Source organism: Gymnoscopelus braueri (genome assembly GCF_963280865.1).
Source record: "Gymnoscopelus braueri genome assembly, chromosome: 11".
NCBI lineage: Eukaryota > Metazoa > Chordata > Actinopteri > Myctophiformes > Myctophidae > Gymnoscopelus > Gymnoscopelus braueri.
This window is the reverse complement of record NC_137613.1, coordinates 28,507,723-28,529,491: the sequence shown is the minus strand read 5'-3', so window position 1 is coordinate 28,529,491 and position 21,769 is coordinate 28,507,723. Positions and strand designations below refer to the sequence as shown.

The 21,769-nt window shown below is 40.5% G+C and overlaps 1 protein-coding gene across 1 annotated transcript; it reads left to right on the top strand.

Annotated features, from left to right (window-relative positions):
* Positions 1-2,821: 2,821 nt before the first annotated feature.
* Positions 2,822-21,355, top strand: LOC308096017 (neurocalcin-delta B). The gene is made up of 4 exons (XM_080443272.1): positions 2,822-3,033; positions 14,874-15,307; positions 18,433-18,538; positions 19,135-21,355. Exons 2-4 carry the CDS (start codon positions 14,930-14,932, stop codon positions 19,224-19,226), a joined length of 576 nt encoding a protein of 191 aa, XP_080299398.1. The 5' UTR covers positions 2,822-3,033; positions 14,874-14,929; the 3' UTR covers positions 19,227-21,355.
* The last annotated feature ends 414 nt before the right edge of the window (positions 21,356-21,769 follow it).

The window sequence follows — 21,769 nt, the reverse complement described above, 5'->3', positions numbered from 1 at the left end:
TAGAGGACGGAGCACTGCAACTTGCGATGGGCCTGGTTCTAAAGATACGCTACACCACAAAGACACCCATGTACCTTTCAAACTACTTCACAAACATCAATGACGTCCACAATAACAACACCAGAGAGAGCTCCACTAATCACGTTCAACCCAGATTTGTCTCAAACAAGGGGTTAAATTCGTTCTCCTGCTATGCCACAAAGATGTGGAACGCCCTGCCAACAGTCGTAAAGGAGTGTAAATCCCTACTCTCCTTCAAATTCGCTCTAAAAGAGCACTTACATTTGGCTGCAATTCGAAACTGGCTCCTGTAAAATTCAAAGCCTACCCCCCCAAACTGTTTACTGTACATATTTTTCTTTTTGATTTCTAACTGTTTATATGATGTTTTGCATAGTATTGTATATCTGTCTGTCATTAGATGTTTCGATGAATTGAGTACAAAAGACCCCAATGGAAACAAGCCATAGGCTTTCTTGGGTTTAAAATCCTCTACACATGGATTTGCCAGCTGATTCATTTCACTTGACAGTACACTGTACAGTTTCACTGGGATGGTGTAACGCGTGTGGAGGAACATGCTATCTCTCCTTGTTCCGCTCCCTGCTGAGCAGGCGCCTGAAAATCCTGCAGGTACAGCTACTGTATAGAGATCGCACTCTCCTGGCGGCTTCCAACACGTGAACACAGAGCACCCAATCAAGCCGGAGGCACCTTGGAGGAATCAAACCTCCACGGTGCATGAACTTGACCCCTGCACCACCTGGACTCTGCTTTTACAGTAATTGCTCACACACTAGCATACAGTAGTGTAGTATGGGTTCTGCCATCACATTATGTTGTCTTAAGCCCTACGTACCGTAATCGAGGAATAGACAAAAGATTTTAGATTTTTCTTTTTCTGAATTATTTTGAAAAAGAAATACAGGTAACAAATCTATTCTTTGCTTGACTGATATTTCCCTTCTCAATGTGCATTTATTTTTAGGAGAATACAGAAGAAAATCTTATCTGCAGGGTATGGAATAGAAGTGATGTTTTGTGCAAGCCTGGAAAAACAGGCAACCCCTCCCGCTCACTTAGATCAGCTAACACAGGAATGCTGTCCGAGCCTAACCTAAAACACCCTGGACAACGCTCCACACGTCCTAGACTCTTCTCCCTCCTGGTTCCCAAAGTGTGGAATAAACTCCCCATTGTAGTCAGACCTGCCGACTCACTCTCAATTTTCCACCTTAATCTTAAGACTCACCTCTTCAAACTCCACCTCACCCCCTCGCACTTCACTCTCCATGTACCCATTCTTACCACCTTCTCTTTCATTTGATGCTAGCGACTGACCAAGATATAGCTACTAATGCAGACATGCTGTATCTCGGTCACTCCTTCTCAAGTCTTTTGCTTCTATATAGATCTGTTTTTTCAGTTTTTACCACAAATGTTAAGAATGTGATTTAGATACATTACCATGTTATTTAGACAGATGCTAGGTTCATTGTTTACCTGGTATCTTATAGTTTCATTGTGCAGAATGTTAAATATATAGCTTGTTCTTTTGACAGATTCTAGGTTAATTGTTTACCTGGTATCCTAGTTTCTTGAGGCACTACACTGTTCTCTCTGCCTTCTATTTATGTGATTAATTGCCTTGTGTATTGTAAGTCACTCTGGATAAGAGCGTCTACTAAAATGCCTAAATTGTAAAGTTGTAATGGCAAAAACTACACATCCTAGGTACTGTAGAACATATTTCACAATCCTTATTAGACTCACATTCATTGTTTAATCATGTATTGTCACACAAGTATCAATAATCTATTTCAAGCTTTTAAAACTATAATTATGTTTGATGATTGCAATGAGGTGCAAGGAATAAGCATTGTGCATTGTAATGTTATGTTGGCAGCATGGAAAGATTTTTTTGCTGACTCAATGTGCACTCTGGGTTCACAATGTACTGTATGAGGCCGTTAAGAAATCGTCCCTTGGACACAAGCTGAATAAGTCCTGTAGCTTTGACCTCCACTAATCCCCTTACGCAAAGCATGTCTTCCAATGTGCTGCCTTGAGCAAACCTGGTCCTAACCTGGCAACTGTCTTTTGTTTTTAATTGTCATTATAATGCATTTTCTTGTCACGTCTCACTTAAATAGTTTTAAGTATTGTCTATTGATCTTCCAATGAAACTACTACATAAACAGCAATGCAGTAGGAGTAGCAAGAAGTCACATACAAAACCCATCACGGACAAGACTACTAAAATGTATTATGAGTGCCTGCTCCATCTCTAGATATTTTTGATTGATTGAATACTTTATTAGACAGTAATGTAAACAGCACAAGGTGCAGTCAGACATTGGAGCTAAAAGGATAACACAAAAAAAGTCCTGAGGACTTGTTTCCATTGTGGTCCTGTATCCATGTATTGAATTCATCAACATAGCATAAAAATAACACCAAAATACAATATCATCAACACATAAAACACTACAGGGTAGAAAAGAGAAGAAAAAAAAACTGTAGGCAGTGAATGCCATCACCTTTCCATAATGAAGGCAGTTATTTTTTCATTCATTCATTCAGTTTTTGTCAGCCATTTATACACGTAACCCACTATTATGTATTGTGTTTACCTATTCAAATGACAGCTCATTGTGAATTCTCACACTTGGGGGTCTGTCTGACTGTGTCAACCAACCCCATCATTCTGGGCGCTTGGGCCGTTGTTGCCAGGCCAACGCAGCCAGTCTCCCATTGGCTCCAGGTGGACCACGTGGCCATGCTGACGTCATTGTGGGGCTTAGTCGAGGGTTTGCAGGGCTGCAGAACCTGCCGCCTGTTGGATATACCGTTGGACTCGAGGCAGAACGGGAGGATCTCCACCAGCCAACCTGTTGCTTCAAACTTCTGTTTATCCACCTACAGAAGCCACTGTCTGTCACCCGGGGAAGAAGAAGAAGCTCAATGGACTATTATTAACCAACTTCCAGGTCTACATCATCTCCAACGAGGCACAACAACTTGCAAAGCGAGGTAGGTGGTTTTGAGTGAGCTGCTTCCTGTTCGCTGCTCTGCAGCTCAGACAGGTGAGCTGTTATTTATTATGCAGGTCTTTCTTGCACGAATATGAACACCAATAATGCAGTCTTGCTGCAGGGAACAGTATATGTGTGAGAATGGTTTGCCATGAAGTTCGACCATACTGGGTTAACGTGTTTCAAGTTCAAGTTTGTATATGGCGTTTCTCTTCTTATGGTGCTTGCATGTTGTGTGTTTGGTGATAAGACCAATGGTGGAAAAAGAACTCAATTTTTTTACCTAAGTAAAAGTATAAATACTGCAATGTAGAAATACTCTGTTACAAGTAAAAATCCTGAATTAAAAATTTACTTGAGTAAAAGTACGAAAGAATTGGTATCAAAATGTACTTAAAAGTACCAAAAGGAGAAAGTACTCATTATGCAGAAGGATCCGTTTCAAAAGTTTTCAAATGTATCCAATGTCTAAAAATCTTTTGAAAATAGCCAATGTACAAGCTCACTGCGTCAAGGCATTGTGAGCTTTTAGATTGGCTATTTTCAAACAGCCAAAGTTTAAATAGGGCTGAAGTGAGTGTATGTTTTGTTAATAATAATCATAATCTACAAAGTAACTTGTAACTAAAGTTTTCAAACAATTGTAGTGGAGTAAAAGTACAATATTTGTCTCTGAGATGTAGTGGAGTAAAAGTATAGGTATTTGGAAATACTCCAGTAAAGTAAAAGTACCTCAAAATTGTACTTGACCACGTTCTTAGTTACTTTCCACTACTGCTATTGAGATTATTTAACTATGCGAAAAGGTTACAAATGGACCATAAGCAACCATACGGGACCATTTGTACATTCGCAGAGAGCCACAAACGGATACATTGACAGGATTTGACTGCAGGATGTACATTCAGATATAAGCGTTGTCTGTCTGCTGACTTTCTATAAGGATGGCGTTGCTTCATCAAGGTTATTGACAGTTAGAAGTGCTTTATAATTATAACGTGTGTTTCTCTTCGGTCTTCATTTTCCTTATTGTAGAATTAATTAACTATGAGAACAGGAAGTGAAGATAAAACCTTGCTTACACAGGGGGGGGGGTCTAAGATGGGGATGTGGTGGAGTGTTTATTCAGACACTTTTATACTCACTCCAATCAGCCTTTAAATTGATGCAATGAAGAAACAAGTAGCTAGATTTAGGAAATGCAATCGAGGGGCAGGGCAAGTGGGTGAAAAGAAACAGTTTTATTTTATTGTAGTGTTTTTTTTACAGAGCTCAAGAGGGCAAATATATGGTTGATCTTTGATTTGGCCTCAGAAAACTTGTGGAATGACATTGAGCATCATACTGTATGCCTACTTGACACAAGCCATTTAGGAGAATTATTTGGGTATTTCGGGGTTCTGACCTGCTAGTGCTACTATAAAATATTTCTCAACAATCTTTATCAGAATAAAGCTAAATAAATCAATGAAGGACACATCTCCATACTGGACATAAAAATATGGTCAGAATTTCACTGCGACGAAGAAGAGATGGCTATTTTCATAAACATTGCGTAAACATTCTGTTTCCCCAAAAAACATTATTTTAAAATGATTTTACTAATCGTATATAGTTTTACTTCACTTTATAGTTTTACTTCACTTTATTTGATTTGGTCTTATTATCTAATCTTATATATTTTGTAGCTGCTGTAACACAAGGTCCCTCTGGGATTAACAAAGTACAATTTCATCTAATCCAATCTTTTGGCCAGTGGCTACTGTTAATTTAAAGACTCGATATAAATCCTCCTCTTCTGACATCATCCAAGATATAAACAAGATGAGATAAGAATAAGATGTGCTCTACTCTGATATTGTGTGTCTTTAAGTTTAATGGTGCTTCTAGAGAGAACGTTTTGGTATTTAGACAAGGCCTGACACAGTTGGTATCAATCTGGTGGGAGCTAGGGAACCTCAACACTAGGAGTGCCACAGTTAATCGAACTAATCAATTTAATCGATTATAAAAAATGTTTTATAATCGTTGTGTGATGATGTATTAAATAGGATTTGAGTGGTTAATCAATTCCTTGATGTACATATGAAAAACAAAAAATATTTAAAAAATGGCATCTCGGTTAATTGAAAAAGTAATCAATAGAATAATCGATAGTTGCAGCCCTACTCAACTCAACACACAGGTGATCAGAAGCACCATTGATTAGGATGTGAGGGAGCTGGCGGGATGGACCACATGAATGATGACTGGAGACGAATGATGAAACACACTGGGAGAGATTGACATTTCCCCAAAAATGAGAGAGGGAGGAGGGGGCAAAGAGAACTTGAGAATGACAGGGGTGAAAAAAGAGAAGACAGACATTCACAGTCTGCGAGAGAGACAGGAGGGGATGGAGAATGAACTCCTTTTATAGGCTGCTAGATGTTAGAAGGTAGGAGAAAGGCTGCATGGACTGTCCGTCTTCACCGCCAAGACCTGTGGAGGTGGTGGTCATACAAGGGTGGAGTCTAGAGATAATAGCCCCCTTAGTGTGGTTGAATCGTCCCTCCAACACTTTTTAGGATGCTGAATGTACTCTAAATTTGAACCTTGTTCTATTTTGGGCCGCGTGGGTGTTTTTGTGTGCTTGTCTTGGGCCAGACTGGTCACAGTGGTGGCAGCGTTCCCTGTAGTTAGTCTCGTCTGCGCTGTCTGTGTCCCTTTTGAATTGAACTCGGCCCTCAGAGAAAGAAACAGAATGACGAAGGAGAGTGGTTGACAGAACAGGGATGATGATTATGGCAAAAAGAGATTTTGCTAAAACAATACCTGAGAACGCAAAATAATTGAACAAACAAAAGTGAGTGGAAACAAATACTAAATAGAAGTAAAGAAGGAACCATGTTGACTATTCTGAGACGATATGAATGTTTTGCATAGAAAGCCACATGGTAATATGTGCTGCATTTCCAGAATGAGGTCATGGCAGATTTCACAGTCACTCACAGATGAGTAGAAGCCTAGGGTTCAGTTCTGTAAGCAGATTGACGTTTCCATATGAACCTATAGCTTTTGTTTTTACAGCAGAGACTCTGGCATGTCTGTGTAAGCATGTCGAGGCATCTAATCCAGAGTAAACAAGCACTTTGCTTGTGCAATCTGGAATAGTTTGGTGTGTGTGTGTGTGTGTTTGAGTGTCTATTAACGTCACCAGCCTTCTTGTTAAGGCTCTTAGACTGTTCTGGTGTGCTCTCTCATGGCCTCTCAGTCATGTCATTATTGTTTTCCACAGAGCTTAAACATGAAAACTCACTAAGTGACAATGAAATGTGTGTCATCATGATATAGAGGCAGAATATGTGAATTTAACAAACCGTGTGTGGTGTGATTTGACTTCAATTAACCACTTGAACCCTAGCGTCCCTATTCTGGGCATATCATGGTACTCAAACTTTTTACTGTATAGATGCTACACATACACATACACATATACATACACATAGACATAGACATAGACATACACACACACACACACACACACACACACACACACACACACACACACACACACACACACACACACACACACACACACACACACACACACACACACACACACACACACACACACACACACACACACACACACACACACACACACACACACATATGTTGGTGCTTATCAAGAGTACAATGTGAATATAACACCGGCCTGGGTAGAGCACTTCAGTGAATCCAGGGGCTTATAGTTATTGCTTTACTGTCCAGAATGCTGGTTTACTAGAAACATAATAAAATGTTAGGGTGAAGATGTCAGGTGGGTGTGTGTGGTGGGGGGGGGGGCAGGTTGCCCAGGCAGCAGCCAAGCTCTGACCTTACAAAATGACAGATGAGATAGGGTTACAGTCACATATTCACAGTGACAGTAAGAAATGCTTCAGCGAGCAGCCTTAGTCGTGAATCGTGATACTTGCAATGTGAGTCCTCCTTGCTCTATAGAAGTTAACGTCACGGCACCGGAGTATTTGCCTATGGTTTGGATTGGAATGTGTAACAGCAGGTTTCACAAATGCATCAAAATCTAGCAAACAAGTTTAGGGACAAATCAGGCAATTAGAGAAATATTATTATGAAATATTCAGTCTGGTAGTGGCTACAGGAGTTTCGTCCGGTGAACCATTTTGTGTTTGCGAAAACAGGCGTAGTAGTAATTCTGACAAATTATTACATTTGAGGAATAACTTTACAAAATGTTGTTGCCCGATTACCAGTCTAAAAGTGGTAAGAAGACGCATTGATATATGGGATGTGAGAGTTGCTTGTGGAAACATTGCATTAGTGCCAATGTTTGCTTCCCTTTCTGGTATAAAGTCTCTTTACTATTCCATCTTCTGCCCACAAAATAGTTAGTGAAATCTGCCTCCACAGATAATTTAAATGTTTGCCTCCACAGAGAATTATAAACAGGAAAGCTATTGTTACCTCAAACAGAGTGCACAACAAAGATGATGTACTTTTGGGAACATTCACTTTCAGGCCTCATTGTGCTCTTATAAATAATTCTGTTGAACACACTTCACAACTTATGTTGTTGATTACCCTCAGCTCACAGTACCAGGATTGTACAAACTAGAGCCCGACCTATGCCAGATTTCTGGGTCCAGTCCCGATTTTGGAGAGCCCTAGTCCACAGATAATTTATTTTTTTGACTGATTTCTTATAGGTAGGTAGGTAGACACACATTCAGTAAACTGAACTGTCTACAATCTCACAACAACGTGGCACATCACGAGCTGGTAGATAAGTTATTTAAAAAATAGGTAAAAAATCGGCTGCATAATTGCAGATACAGATGTCATAAAGTAAAATAATGCCTCTCTGTCATGTCATCATTGTGGTTTTCCACAGAGCCAAAATATCGTCCAAACCGATATATCGGTCAGGCTCTAGGATAAACAGAGATGTGAAGGAAAGTGAAACTGAACATTGAGAGTTGAACTCTGTGTGTGTGTGTGACAGAGAGTGTGTGAATGGAAAATCACTTCCACACCAGTTTCAGGCAAGCTGGGGCCAGATGGGACACTCAAGCATTTATGTGAAGTTAAAGTTGCCTAACAATAACGTTGTCATATCAATGCATTATTGATTGAACCACAGTGACCAATGGAAAGTGGTTATTCCACTCTAGGTCCATTGATATCAGGTTGCAGAACTTGAAAGTCTAGTAATTGCTTGTCTATCAGGTGGTGACTGAATGACCTCATCCCTGCAACCTGGTCAGAGGTGGATCATATTTCATCATGAATGTGTCATTCATGGGTGTCAAACGGAAACTTTCTGTCCACAATCGGGCCTCTGTCCTCCTTCACTTTGGCTCTGTCCTTTAATGTCGTCTGCTTTTTCTTCTCTTGTTTGGCTCTTGGATTATTTGAGGGGCTCTTGATCTAAGCTTTAGCCGACCTACAGGTTATAAATGGAGACTTCTGCCTGTTATGTAAGTGTGCCTCTAGATGACCTAGGAGGAATCCCTTCAATTTGGTCTGCCAAGAATGATTAATTTGCAGTCCCTATTGCGCTACGGCATAATGATGAGCACCATAAATATTGTCTCTGTTGGGTCATTTTAAGTTCATGCTCAGTGGACTGGTTGTGTCCATACAGCCTGAGTACTGAGTTCTGCTAAATTATATCAATGCACAGATTGGAATAACTTTCCATTGTTCACCATGGTTTAAGTCCAAATAATCCATTAATACAACAATGTTATTGTTGTTCCAAAAATTGTAACACAAAATAGCAAGCTCACAACATATGTAACACATTTTGATCTTGTAGATCTGATATTTATATTTATCAATTGTTTAATGATTAAATTAAAGCTAGGAATAGACAATACTTTTGCCATATCACTATTAGAATACAAAATCCCAGATGATCTCTCATTACGATATCGATATAAAATCGACATATTGCCCAGCCCTATTGTTATGTCACTTTTGTCTCAACATCCTGATTGATCCAGAATTCATCCACAGTACTGTCAGGTTATTAATATGGCTAGCAAATATGAAAGCTTCTTGATTAGACTGGTATTCTCTACAGCATAAAAACATCGCTAAAAGCTTCCTGATTATGGCTCTGGTGCAACTGATGCAGGGTTTTAATGAAACTGCTATTGAACACACTTAACGGTGTATGGAAAATAAAAGCAGTGTTTTTTAATTAGTCACCTTAAGTGGCTGTATTCAAGATCTGACTAATTGTGTCTGAGTTATCGCTGCTTGACACTTACTGCATAACTGCACGTCATGATGTGAGCTTGAAAATAAAGGAGAGGTTACATTCATGCACAGTCACATAAAAATAAAATAAAAAGAAAAGCACTATTTTATCAATATATGCAGAAAATAAGCTATAGGCTATTTTGGGCAACAAATATGTAAGAAAAATAGAAAATATATTTTGAGAGTCCAAAATATATAGAACATATATTTCTAGGGTGACCGTGTCCTCTGTCAGACAGGCTCTCTGTCATGAACATGTGTATTGTGAGAGGGGACAGTCTGTTCCTGTCTGGCTAATACGCCTACAGGTTGAGGTCAAAGACTTTCTCTATCACAGCCTTTGACCTTCTCAGACATGATCAGAAAGTTCAACTAGAGCCCTCTTCTTTGCTCTCTCTCCAGTCCTGACCATAAGGCCATGACCAGTGGGCAGTGGCATTAGGAGTTCTGGCCTGGGTTTGACCACGCGGCTTGCCTCCTGCCGACCGTTGGTTATGCAACAGTGCCGTCATCATTGGCTTTCTAGTATCCTCAGGCATAAGAGCCTTAAAGGTTAATTGTAGTTGGCTGTGGTCTCAGAGCCTTCAGGTCCCAGAAATAGCTGAGTCCTTAGGCTGCATTGTCGTAGAGATGTTCAGGTGCGCTTTGATCTCTCGTCCCTCCCATCACTTCTTTTTTTTTTTTACTTTGTTTATTGGGTTTTTCCACAGCAGGATTCAGCATTAAAGACATATAATGAGGTACAGAAAAGCTTTTTAAAGCAACCAATAAAATACAAAAGCTCAATAAACACATTGAATTATCACCCCAAAACATGAAGACATAAAATTAAAGACACAAAATTAAAATAAAATATATATACATATTAAAAAAATATATAAACAAACACAGACCGAACAAGACAAAAACAAACAAAACCAGAACAAAAAACACCTGTCAAACAATACATATGGGGGGGCAGTGGCTCAGGGGTAGAGTGGCCGGGTAGAGTGAACTGGACAACCGCAAGGTTCCCAGTTCGATCCCGGGCTGGGGCGCTCCCCTAGAGTTAGTGTCGAAGTGTCCTTGAGCAAGACGCTAAACCCCTAATTGCTCCCGATGAGCAGGTTGGTGCCTTGCATGGTTTCCTCCGCCATCGGTGTATGAATGTGTGTGTGAATGGGTTAATGGCACAATCAATGTAAAGCGCTTCGGATAGAAGCGCTATATAAATGCACCATTTACCATTTACCATATCCATGTCACGTTTAAAATCCGCTATACAGCACAATACCCCCGCCACAGCAAACCCAGCATATCAATGATCCACCAGACCTCACTTATCCGTATCCCTGTTCAGAGATGGATTCAAATTCCGGACAAATTGAAAGAATGGACCCCATACCTTCCCAAACTTACTGGAGGAGCCATTCAATGAGAATCTTATCTTTTCTAGTTTTAGACGATACAAGATGTCTCTTATCCAATGAGTGTGAGAGGGGGAAGTAGGTGATTTCCAATTAATTAGAATGAGTCCCCGAGCCAATAGAGTAACAAAGGCCAGAACATCCTTTTCCAGTTTAGAGAGCGAGGGCAGTTTTAAAATAAAACCAAAGAGGTGCAAGGTGTGTTATGGTTGTACACTGGGGAAGCTGGGGTTGTGTTGGTCCACGTGTCCCTTTCGGAGAAGATGAACGTAGTGTAGTCTATGTGCAGTTCACCCGACTCAAAGCTCAAGTCAATAGTAATCCTAAAGAACAGACAGTGCCAGATGTACTAGAGTTACTTCTTTTATAGATGACGACCATCTATTACCCAAAATGAAATTCTGTGTAAAGTAATATTTTGGTATTAAGTAAATAACCTTTAATTATGACAATAATAGATAAGATGTTTTTGTCTTTTCCCATTTGCTACCATAAACGGGAGTGACTTATTTTTTCCAGTATGACTTGTCACCATGGTAACACACAGCCTCAACTGTAATGCAATTGGCCAGGCAGTAAAAATCCACAGTGCAGACAACACTGCAGTCCTACTGTGTTGTTGTGTGCCATCAGACAAGAGTTTATGAATGAAATCAAATGGATGCACTCATCAGACAGAGTTTATGAATGAAATAAAATGGATGCACTCATCAGACAGAGTTTATGAATGAAATAAAATGGATGCACTCATCAGACAGAGTTTATGAATGAAATCAAATGGATGCACTCATCAGACAGAGTTTATGAATGAAATCAAATGGATGCACTCATCAGACAGAGTTTGTGAATGAAATTAAATGGATGCACTCATCAGACCGAGTTCGTGAATGAAAAAGAATTCATGCTGGTCAGGATTTGTTGGATTTTAGTGTCAGCCAAGGTCAAAAGTAGTGGTTTGAGGTCCGGGCTATGAGTCCACCCTGAAAACTTCCCAGATTGTCCCCAGAACTGCTAAGCAACATTTATTTTGATCCATTGAGATCCATCTAGTTTGTCTGCTTGTAACTAGTCTAGCTTGTGGTTCAGCCACACCTGGCCAGGTTAAAGCCCTGCTGTGCAGCTTCTGATGCACATTGTTTAATCTACTAATCTGCAGCGTCCATCACACTAGCTTGCAGAAGTAGCCTTAGATAACTGCAGGGAGATCATTAGAATCTGTTGTCAGTGTCACTTTGCCAGAACCCATTGGTTACTTAGAGTTAATTATTATAGCAGTTTGTAGTGTGTGTGTGGTATGGTGGAGGTTGGGGGGCTCATCATGTGAGTTTGACTGAGAGATAGAGCGACATGATATGCATGTCTCATGGCAAACTTCTTACACTCAGGGGATGCTGTGGGTGCTGGGGGCGTGTTCTCTCCTCCGTGTCATCAGTGCCCCAATCTGGGAACCCAGAACCAGTGAGAATGAAAAACAGCGCCCTCTGCTGTTTGTACTATCTCTCACTGGCTCTGGGACAATGGCGACGTAGCACCCGTGCGCAAAGGAAACCAGGGTTTTGGTCTGCCTTCAGCTTTCACTTCCGGTGGTGCCACTATGTTTTCATTCCCACTAACAATATTTCTACACGGAACACTAACACCACTTCTCCCAGAGAACATGGATCGTTTTGGTTATAAGCCCACTTGTTTCTATGATGAAAGAGTAAGTTAAAATGTGAATATCTTTCCGTGGTTTTGTCTGCTCCGCGGACACAATTGTTAAATTAGTTTGGGTTTGTTTCGAGGGGGAAAGATCGACGGACACGTGAATCCCGCCCACTACACTTGATTGGGTAAAGCGCGGCCTGCTTCCTGATCTGAAGGCACGCCCACTTGTAGCCCAAGTGCGTACATGTTATGACGAGCCTTCACGACAGATTCCAACGCAGAGCAGAATCTGTTCTTGAGAGATTATCAGTGCCCATACCCTAGGTGGGGTTGGCGAAAGGGCCTTTCTGTGTGGAGTTTGCATGTTCTCCCCGTGTCCCCTAGGGTAGGAACCCTCACAAAAACATGCAGTAATCCTGGTCACTATACTGCCTCCCCCTGGCCAGCCGGGGCACCTGATGGAGGGAATAACGTGTTCCTTCCACGCACTACGTCCAACCATGGAAACTCTCCCCTGTCAGGTGATAAGAAGGTCAGTTGGCTCTCATGCATTGAAGGAGGCATGAGCTCGGCCCTGGCCTCCCTAGGTTGGCAGAGGGAGTGTAGTGCCCAGGATTACATAGACAATTGGCACTGGGTGTAAACAAAATCGTGGGATAAAACATTTAAGAAATGAATGGATCACGATCTACAAAATGTTACAGAATAGTGCTTTGGGTAGTTCTCCTGCTGCAATCCAAAGTCATATTTCTAAAATGATGGATTTTCTGTATTTTTTCTTTCAAGCTATCAATTTAAAAAACGTGTATAGGCCTAATTATTATGGTTTGAAATCTAAACCCTACTGTAAGAAAAGTCACCAACATGGCTGCAAATAGACAGGTGACAGATCAGATGTTCCATTTTGGAGTGATCTGTCTGTCATGTACTTTGCAGCAGCCTGACCCGACATTGCTGATGCTATCTGTCATTATCCCCTGCTAAGCTTAGAACAGGCTCTGCTCCTCTCATCCCTCTATCTGTGTGCAAGCAGGGATGAGAAGCACATTGAGCCACAGGGTTAGGGTTGGGGTTTGTGCCAGTAGCCGTCAGGCTCCACAACCAAGCCTAACTGCCACATGAGAACTTAAGACCCGCACTGTCTGTTCCGTTCTCTGGGATTAATGACTCCTGCTTGACTCAGGCACACTTGCACATGGACTACTGGGATGTACACACTACAGAACCGTGACAGATCCCTGCCTTGCAGTACTGAGGATAACTGTTGTAAGGTTTATTTATATTCACTCATTAAATTCACTGTTGATAGACTGCACAGTTGTACATACTCATTATGTTGATACTGTATATACTGCTGAAGGCCTGTTGACACTGTGCATATATCGGTCTCATATTCATAGTTGATAGTCTGAACTGTATATCCATTCATATATCCACTGGCAATAGATGTATATTCATGCATATATTCACTGTTCGACTGATGTACATGAACGTATTATCCAGACACTGCTGAATGCAGCATATTCGTACCTCTCTATTCTTACCTATATACCTACTGTATCCTGTGTTTCCCCATGGGGATAAATAAAAGTGTATATTATCTTAAATAATCTGTCTTCGGCCTGATGAGCTGTGTAGCAGCTAGTAGCCAGCTGTCCCGCATGGAGAAGCGCTGAGAACATTAAGGTTAGGGTTTATAAACTCCATTTATGCTTTTATTTTGCTTTTTCTCCCAAGCCATTCATTTCAGAGGAGTGATTATCTTTTACATTGCACAACATCGACATATGGGAGGATTAGGCCTAGTTCCATTTTCTGCCTGACCCATAGGTTAAGCCAGTGTGTGTATAAATATTGTGTATAAATGTTGAATTTATTTGACTCTTGAGAATTAGTTGGAAGAAATTATGTATTTTCTTTTTCTTTTTCTCTTTGGTGCTGTTTACAAGTGGGAGATCATGCCGAATGCATAATCAAAATGTAAACACAAACTAGGTCAACAAACAAATGCAGTGGTTGTGACTGTGCTTATGCGAGTTTGTTACAGGAAGTGGAAGTGGCATCTGCAAAGACATACACACGCATACAATATACAGTCACAGCAGGGTGCACACGTGACTGAGCTGCATGCCCTGTAGCAGTTTAGACATTTGAGTTATCAGAAGTGTTTCAAACGGGGTGTGGTTGTGCAGCTTGTAGCGTCTGCCGTCTGGTGGTCTTGTGCATGCGTGTGTGTATGTGGTGTGACTCATCCTGATTCAGAAACGGTCCGTCTGTATCAAACCGTGTGTTTAGCTTGTCGCTCTGCCTCTGGTCGCTGCTCTGTTTATTACAGTGAGTGAGAGTGGCTTTATTGACACAGAATGTTTTTCTCTTGTCTCTTTCTGTGCCTTGCCATCTCTCCATCCTTCTCTCCTCTCCTCCTCCCTCACCTTATCTTCCATACTCAAGTTCATTTATGCTTCCTAATGACCTCCCTCTCTCTCTCTCTCTCTCTCTCTCCACTCTGTCACAGTGTAAGGCTCCATCAACCTCTCATCAACACGCACAGCAGCTGCAGCATCAGTCACAATGGGCAAACAGAACAGCAAGCTCCGTCCTGAGATCATGCAGGATCTGGTGGACAACACCGACTTTACCGAGCATGAGATCACCGAGTGGTACAAGGGCTTCCTGCGGGACTGTCCCAGCGGCGCACTCTCCATGGACGAGTTCAAGAAGATCTATGGCAACTTCTTCCCCTACGGCGACGCCTCCAAGTTTGCTGAGCATGTCTTCCGCACGTTTGACGCCAACGGGGACGGAACCATCGACTTCAGGGAGTTCATCATTGCTCTGAGCGTGACGTCCCGCGGACGCCTGGACCAGAAGCTGAAGTGGGCCTTTAGCATGTACGACCTGGACGGAAATGGATACATCAGCAAGGCTGAGATGCTAGAGATTGTAACGGTACGTGTGTGTGTAGGGGTTATGTCAATGTCCTGACATCAACTTCCTTTGTTTGTTCGTTTTTCCTTCAGTCTTTTTTTTCCTTTCATTTTTGTCTGTTTGTTTGTTTGTTTCTGTCTTTGTCTGTCTTTCTTGTTCTTAGTTTTTTGTAAATTTTTCTTACTTTCATTTTTTCTTTATTTTTATTTTTTCGATTATTTTTCTTAATTTTGTCTGTCTGTCTGTCTTACTGCCTACCTGTCTTCGTACCTTACCATGTTGCTGATGCATCTACGCAGCTATCAGCTTCTACACAGATATATACTGTATAAATGGAATATATGTCCATCTGTTCTGCCCCATTTCAGTTCCCACAGCAGAAAAACGTCCACTGTGTAATTTGAGAGAAAATAGCAGTTTTTCTCTCGGGTCGTCTGCACTGCACTTATCCATGGTGTATTTGTAGAACAACTCCTCCTCACATCCTCGGATCTTCCTTTGACTCAGCACGACAACGAGCAACTATGCAATTCTAGGAAGCGTTTTCCCTTGTGTACTTAACAGCTCTAGTGTTGCTTTAAGATGGAGAAACTCGTATTCAGCACAACGTTAAGCCCTGGACATCGTAAAAAGGCATTCTGCTTCTCTCTAGCCACTTAATATTGGCATGTAAATTAATAAAAGGTGCTGTAAGTTATATTTTTGGTTAAAACAAAAAAGGTTAATGTTATAATGTCAGATACTATATACTGTATTTTCCAATAATAATCTTTGCTATAATGTTTGTATAGTAACAGGGGTCTCCCCATCTCTCCAGCACTTAAGTGAACACAAAATACATTTTCACGTGGGTTACAAATTTCCTCCAGAGGGAACCCCACAAAGATAATTTTTCAGCTTGTGTTCCAGTTCCAACTTTGTTTGCCTATTTATTTGTTTGTTTCATCACTTCCAGTTTCACTTGTTTGTCCTGTATGAGTTCTCTCCTGGTTTGATGAAATTGGTATACTGACCTTAAAATGTATTTACTGTTTACTAAAGAGCTGGACAGACGAGGAGACCACGAACAAACACTAGTCTAGCCTATAGCAATGATTGCTATGGGAATATAGAGCTATTTAACACTTATTTTAAAAACAAACAAACAAATCACTTGCAGCTCCTTTAATCTGTGTGTGTGTGTGTGTGTGTGATAAGATGTTTGTTTAATCACACATACCTGTACATTTGAGGAGAAGTATTGAAGAGAAGCAGGGAGTGGTTCAAGGCAGAAAAGTGTTTGGACCTTGGACTTGACAGGCCTGTACCGTTTTTCCACTGTGTGCTCTACACAGACAGCTGCCTGGCAGGTGTCCATTCGGCAACTTAACCATCTCTCGAAAACGCCACCCATTTCGTCTTCGTACCTTATACACAGAACAGTGAGGTGGCCTAACACAATGGATCCCAAACGGTATGCCGAGAAACACTAGTGTGAAACAATTCCAGGTGTGCCTTGGTATTTTGTGACACCTCTATGCTATGCATTTTTGACTAATAAAGTATTCAATCAATGAAAAAAACAAATTTCCTAATACGGAGGCAAATTCTATACCCTGAAAAATATATTTTTGAACCACTTTCAACCTGGCGTGCCTTTACACAGGCGAACAGGCAAACATTTAAAATGCATTTATATATTTATTTTTTCTCCACAATTTTAAAAATTTGCACAAATAACAGATCACTGATTTTCTTTTCAGGTGTGCCTTGAGATTTTGACTTGCCCATTGGTGTGCCATGGGCACAAAATGTTATAAAACCACTGCCCTAATGTACTTTCTTACATCTTCAGGTTACAGGGGTTCCCCAGCGTAATGAGTTAACTCTTTCACTGCCAAGAGTATCTTCATAAAGTACTCCCCCAGTGCCAGCGATTTGCGTGTTTTTTAATCTTGTAATTTTTCATTCAAATAAATTCTTTGATTGGGGTTTTAAACACTTACGACAGTTCTACCAGTAGAGAGCAGCAAATCGACACATTGATCGCCTCGTTGACTCGCTCGCCCCCTCCCAAACAGGCTTACGTCACATCCGGTCATTAACTGGATGTGACTTTTTTGACAATCGCTGATCGGGCTAAATTACGATGTGATACACGACTACGATGACTGTTAGTCACCCAGACCAAAGAGAATAGAAGTAGACCTCTCCGTTCGTTTTTTATACCGTGTGAAAAACCGTGACTTTCCCTATTCTGGCCAAAAATGACCGCGGGAAAAAAAATGAGAACCGGAAACGGAATCTGCGTCATGACACCGGAACCCAATGAGTCTGAAGGAATCAGAAAGCGAAAGTGATCATGAAAAATAAACAGAATAGCGCGACCACAGTAAAAAGTAAAAACTGGGATTTCTCGTTCTGGCAGGGAGGGTATTCAGAGAAAACTCGGGATAACTCGGGGCTTGGCACTGAGAGAGTTAATATAGCATCAAAATCAACCACTATAACCCTATATACTTTTTACTTGAAAACATTTGGAATACATTTTAAACATTTCTTTGAACAAAGACGTTTATTTGCTTTTCTGCAGAGAAATTTCACAGTGTATACATTTTTCTTCCAGCAAATAAACTAAAATAAAAGCACACAAGAAAAAACAAAACAGAAAAACAAATAGAAAAGAAAAACAAACAGGACAATTTGGCAGACATACTAAGCAACAGATTAATTCAGATTAAATATCAGGAAATTCACTTGGAGACGAAATATACCTAAGTATAACACACAACTATCATGGCACATACACTTACTCAAAAACACAGACACGTGCTTTCATATAGGGAGATTAAAGTACCCTATTACGGGGCCCAATTTTTTAGAAACACCTCGTACTTCATCTGGAGCTTAGCTGTAATATTTTCCATAGTATACATTTTCAATATCCTCTCATGCCATTGGTTGATCGTAGGTGGTAAAGGTCGCAGCCAGGATAGGGTAATCAATTTTAAACATTTTAACACAAATTTTGTATGGGGTTCCCTGACACAAAATCTTTTCAGATGGCGGGTCCGTGACCAAATACATGGGGGTAATTGACATGACAAAGTGTTTGCTTTAGTCAATCCACTAAATGCAAATGTGTGTTTCTTTTTACCCGTCTTCAGGCCATCTACAAGATGGTGTCATCAGTAATGAAAATGCCTGAGGATGAATCCACACCTGAGAAACGCACAGACAAGATCTTCAGGCAGATGGACACAAACCGAGATGGTAAGACTTCCCCACTTAAACCCTGGCTTTTTATGTTTTTCATTCATTAAGTGGTTAAAGATTATTATTTTTTATTGTAATTTTTATATAAACTTTATTCAAGCACCAAAAAACTACTTTTATTTCTTCACATTAGGAGACACAGGGGCCCGCATTTATCAACGCGGTGCAGACCAAATAATGGGCGCACAGCGCGATCACCGCAACTTTCGGGGTGTCGAGAATATTTAAGGGCGTGTTATTTAAATGACGCTCGTTTTCAGACGTGAGATTTATCAAAGCTCCGACCTGATGTACGCTAGGATTGGCTGTATAGGATTCGTTGATAAATGTGACTTCGACGTTGTTGTACGGCCGCATTTATGGAAAAATATAAGCCGTTTTTTACGCTCAGTTGATAAATGAGGGCCAGGGTGAGGAGAAAGAAGGATAATAAATAATTATGATAACAATTGAAATGAAAACTTTTCTTGCAATATTGAACTTTGCCATACTGTACAGTTTTCCCAGAAAGATGTCTGATTATCTTGATTTTAGTCGATAATATGATAAATAATCAAATCAATTGTCTGTCTTTCTATCTCTCTCCCTCTCAGGTAAACTGTCCCTAGAGGAGTTTGTGGAGGGAGCTAAGAGTGACCCATCCATCGTGCGGCTGCTTCAGTGTGACCCCAGCAGTGCACAGTAGACACCAAATGAACCTTTCCCACTGTGGTTTGATTTAATTCAACACATTTCCAAAAATCACTTGACCCAACAGTGATTCCTGACATCACATCACTTTGGCCTTGAGCTGACGAAGACATTTTGTGCAGAGTGAGGCACATGTAAGGGACTACACACACGCACATGCACACACAGCAACAAGTGCAACGTACATGCAACAAGTTATTGTACGTGCTACAAATACCAAAGGTGATCATACAACATGGTAAAGAAACACAGTTTAATGCTGTCCCGTGCTTTATGGAACATAGGATATTCAATCTTTCACAGACGCCCTCATACATGCGCATGCCTCCCCCTCCCTCGCTCGGTGAAACGCTCAAGTTCCAACAAGACGGGTCCCACAACATCTGTGATAGATGAGGACCTTGATACCATCAAAGACTTTGTTTTAGTTTTGAACACAGAATCCATGCTGTCATATGTGTGGTTGTTGTGAATTGTAGTTTAGATGGTCCAACAGAGACATGAGGTATTTAAAACAACCTCAGCGTTTTGAGCCCAATCCAAGTTCTCTGTTATTTTATTACCTTTTATCTGTGGCATTTTGTTTTTATTTTGTTTGTATTTTTTAAAACATTGCTCTCAAGTTGTATATGACGGTCTGCAGGTCATTAGAAAGTATTGACTGAGCTTCATTGTTGTTCTACTCTCTGACTCCATGTGAACACTGGATGCAGTGCACTGTACCAGCGTGGGTCTACAAATGTTCATGACTTACAGTATGGATATGTACAAGGGAATGTCTGGCAAATGTAGTTTTTAACACCTAGACGATCTTGTTTTTCCCGTTTCAAAATGTGTTTAAAACATAATGTGACAACAAATCAGAGTCGACTCATATTTGAACCTCAAAAGGGGGAACATCCTGGACATGGATCACACCACCTGTTTATTGCAAATGACATTTAATGGCAAGTTGAATGTTTGTACATGGTCTCTATAAGAATATAAACTGGCACAAATGCAAACCTTCTGGCAAATATACAGTACACGAAGTTGACAAACGACGTATAAAGACACAGGAGGCGTAATCGTCTTTCTTCAAGGAATGTATAATCAAAAAGAGACGGACGAATAGAAATAATATATTCAGTACATTATATTCTTATAACTCCGGTTAGTGTGGGAATTTGCCACGATGAAAGAAATTCACTTTTAAGGTTTTGACATTTAAATTATTCAAATGTGATTTTATTTTCTTGCTGAAGAGATGAAATTGTACAGTATATTCATTCATATTTATGGTAGAAATTGTAAGGGCGTGGGGTTGGGGAGGGAGGGACCACATATTTTGCTATGCATAAAGCTTTGAACATTCATTGCTACATAATAGTGTATATAATTTAGTAGTAACTTTACATTTGGCTGTAAGAAAATAGCTTCAGTTATTGCAATTGCACCACAAGCTACACCCAGATCATGTATAACATTCGCTGACAGCATATCGGCAGGAAATGGTAGCAGGTATATTTATTAGAGCCAGACCGACATCGCCCATTATTTGACCTTTTGGCAATTATGCAGCTGATGTGTCCCGATTTATAACCACGTTCAACCTGGTGTCCCTATTTTGATTATCATCAGAGGTGAAAATGATTTTAGACGTTTACATTTTTATTTATTTTTAAGAGCAGATCTACAAGCTCACAACCTGAGGCAAGGCGCATTGTGAGCTTGTCTACGTTTTTCAAATTGATTAGATTTTGCACCGATGTTTTGCACACATCGGTCAAAACAACGGTAATCGGTTGTCTAAGACCACAAATCTGGCATCGGTTGGGCTCTAATATTTATACTCACAAGTGCTTCTGTGTCTGCTCGTGGCAATGGTGTATGCGTTGTCAAAATGCAAAGAAAAATAACTACTGTATCAACAGATCTTTAAGCTCTGGAGCAAATGTCACTTGAAAGTTTAAGCTGATGTCGACAACATCATGTGCACTTTTCTTTCCCAGTGTGTGAGTGAGCGCTGATGTTACAGATAACGTTTGTGTTTTGCATCATCGCCTGGTTGCTACTCTTAGTAGGATGATGGCAGGATTACAGATAAGAAATCTAAAGGGATTTAGAACACCACTTGAATGAAAATCATCAAGAAATCCCTACATTCAGAAAGTAGTCGGCATTTATTTATTTTTAATAAAGATTTCAAGAGACTACTGAACTAGTTAATTTAACTTGGAGAGAGTACATTCTCTAGTACAAGGGTTCCCAAACTTTTCCATGCCAAGGACCCCCAAATACCATAATATGTAGCCATAGCCTCGGTATTGGATAGGTTAAAAAAAACTAAATCTACAGGTTCAAGCTCAAGGCGTTGCCTTGCAATGTGCTGTGAGCTTGTAGAAGGGCTACTGTGTATGTTTAAAAAACTTTGACAAAATTTGGGTACATTGGGTATGCTTCACACCTGAATGCAAATGCAGGAACTCAACAAAATTCAAAAAAGGAATATACTGTAACTGGGAAGGAAAAGTGCATCTTTATTCCCAAAACCTCTCG

Coding starts and splice junctions, on each gene's coding strand:
- LOC308096017 (XM_080443272.1), top strand. CDS start 14,930: ATGGGCAAACAGAACAGCAAGCTCCGTCCTGAGATCATGCAGGATCTG. Junction 15,308..18,432: donor AGATGCTAGAGATTGTAACG/GTACGTGTGTGT, acceptor ACCCGTCTTCAG/GCCATCTACAAGATGGTGTC. Junction 18,539..19,134: donor GATGGACACAAACCGAGATG/GTAAGACTTCCC, acceptor TCTCCCTCTCAG/GTAAACTGTCCCTAGAGGAG.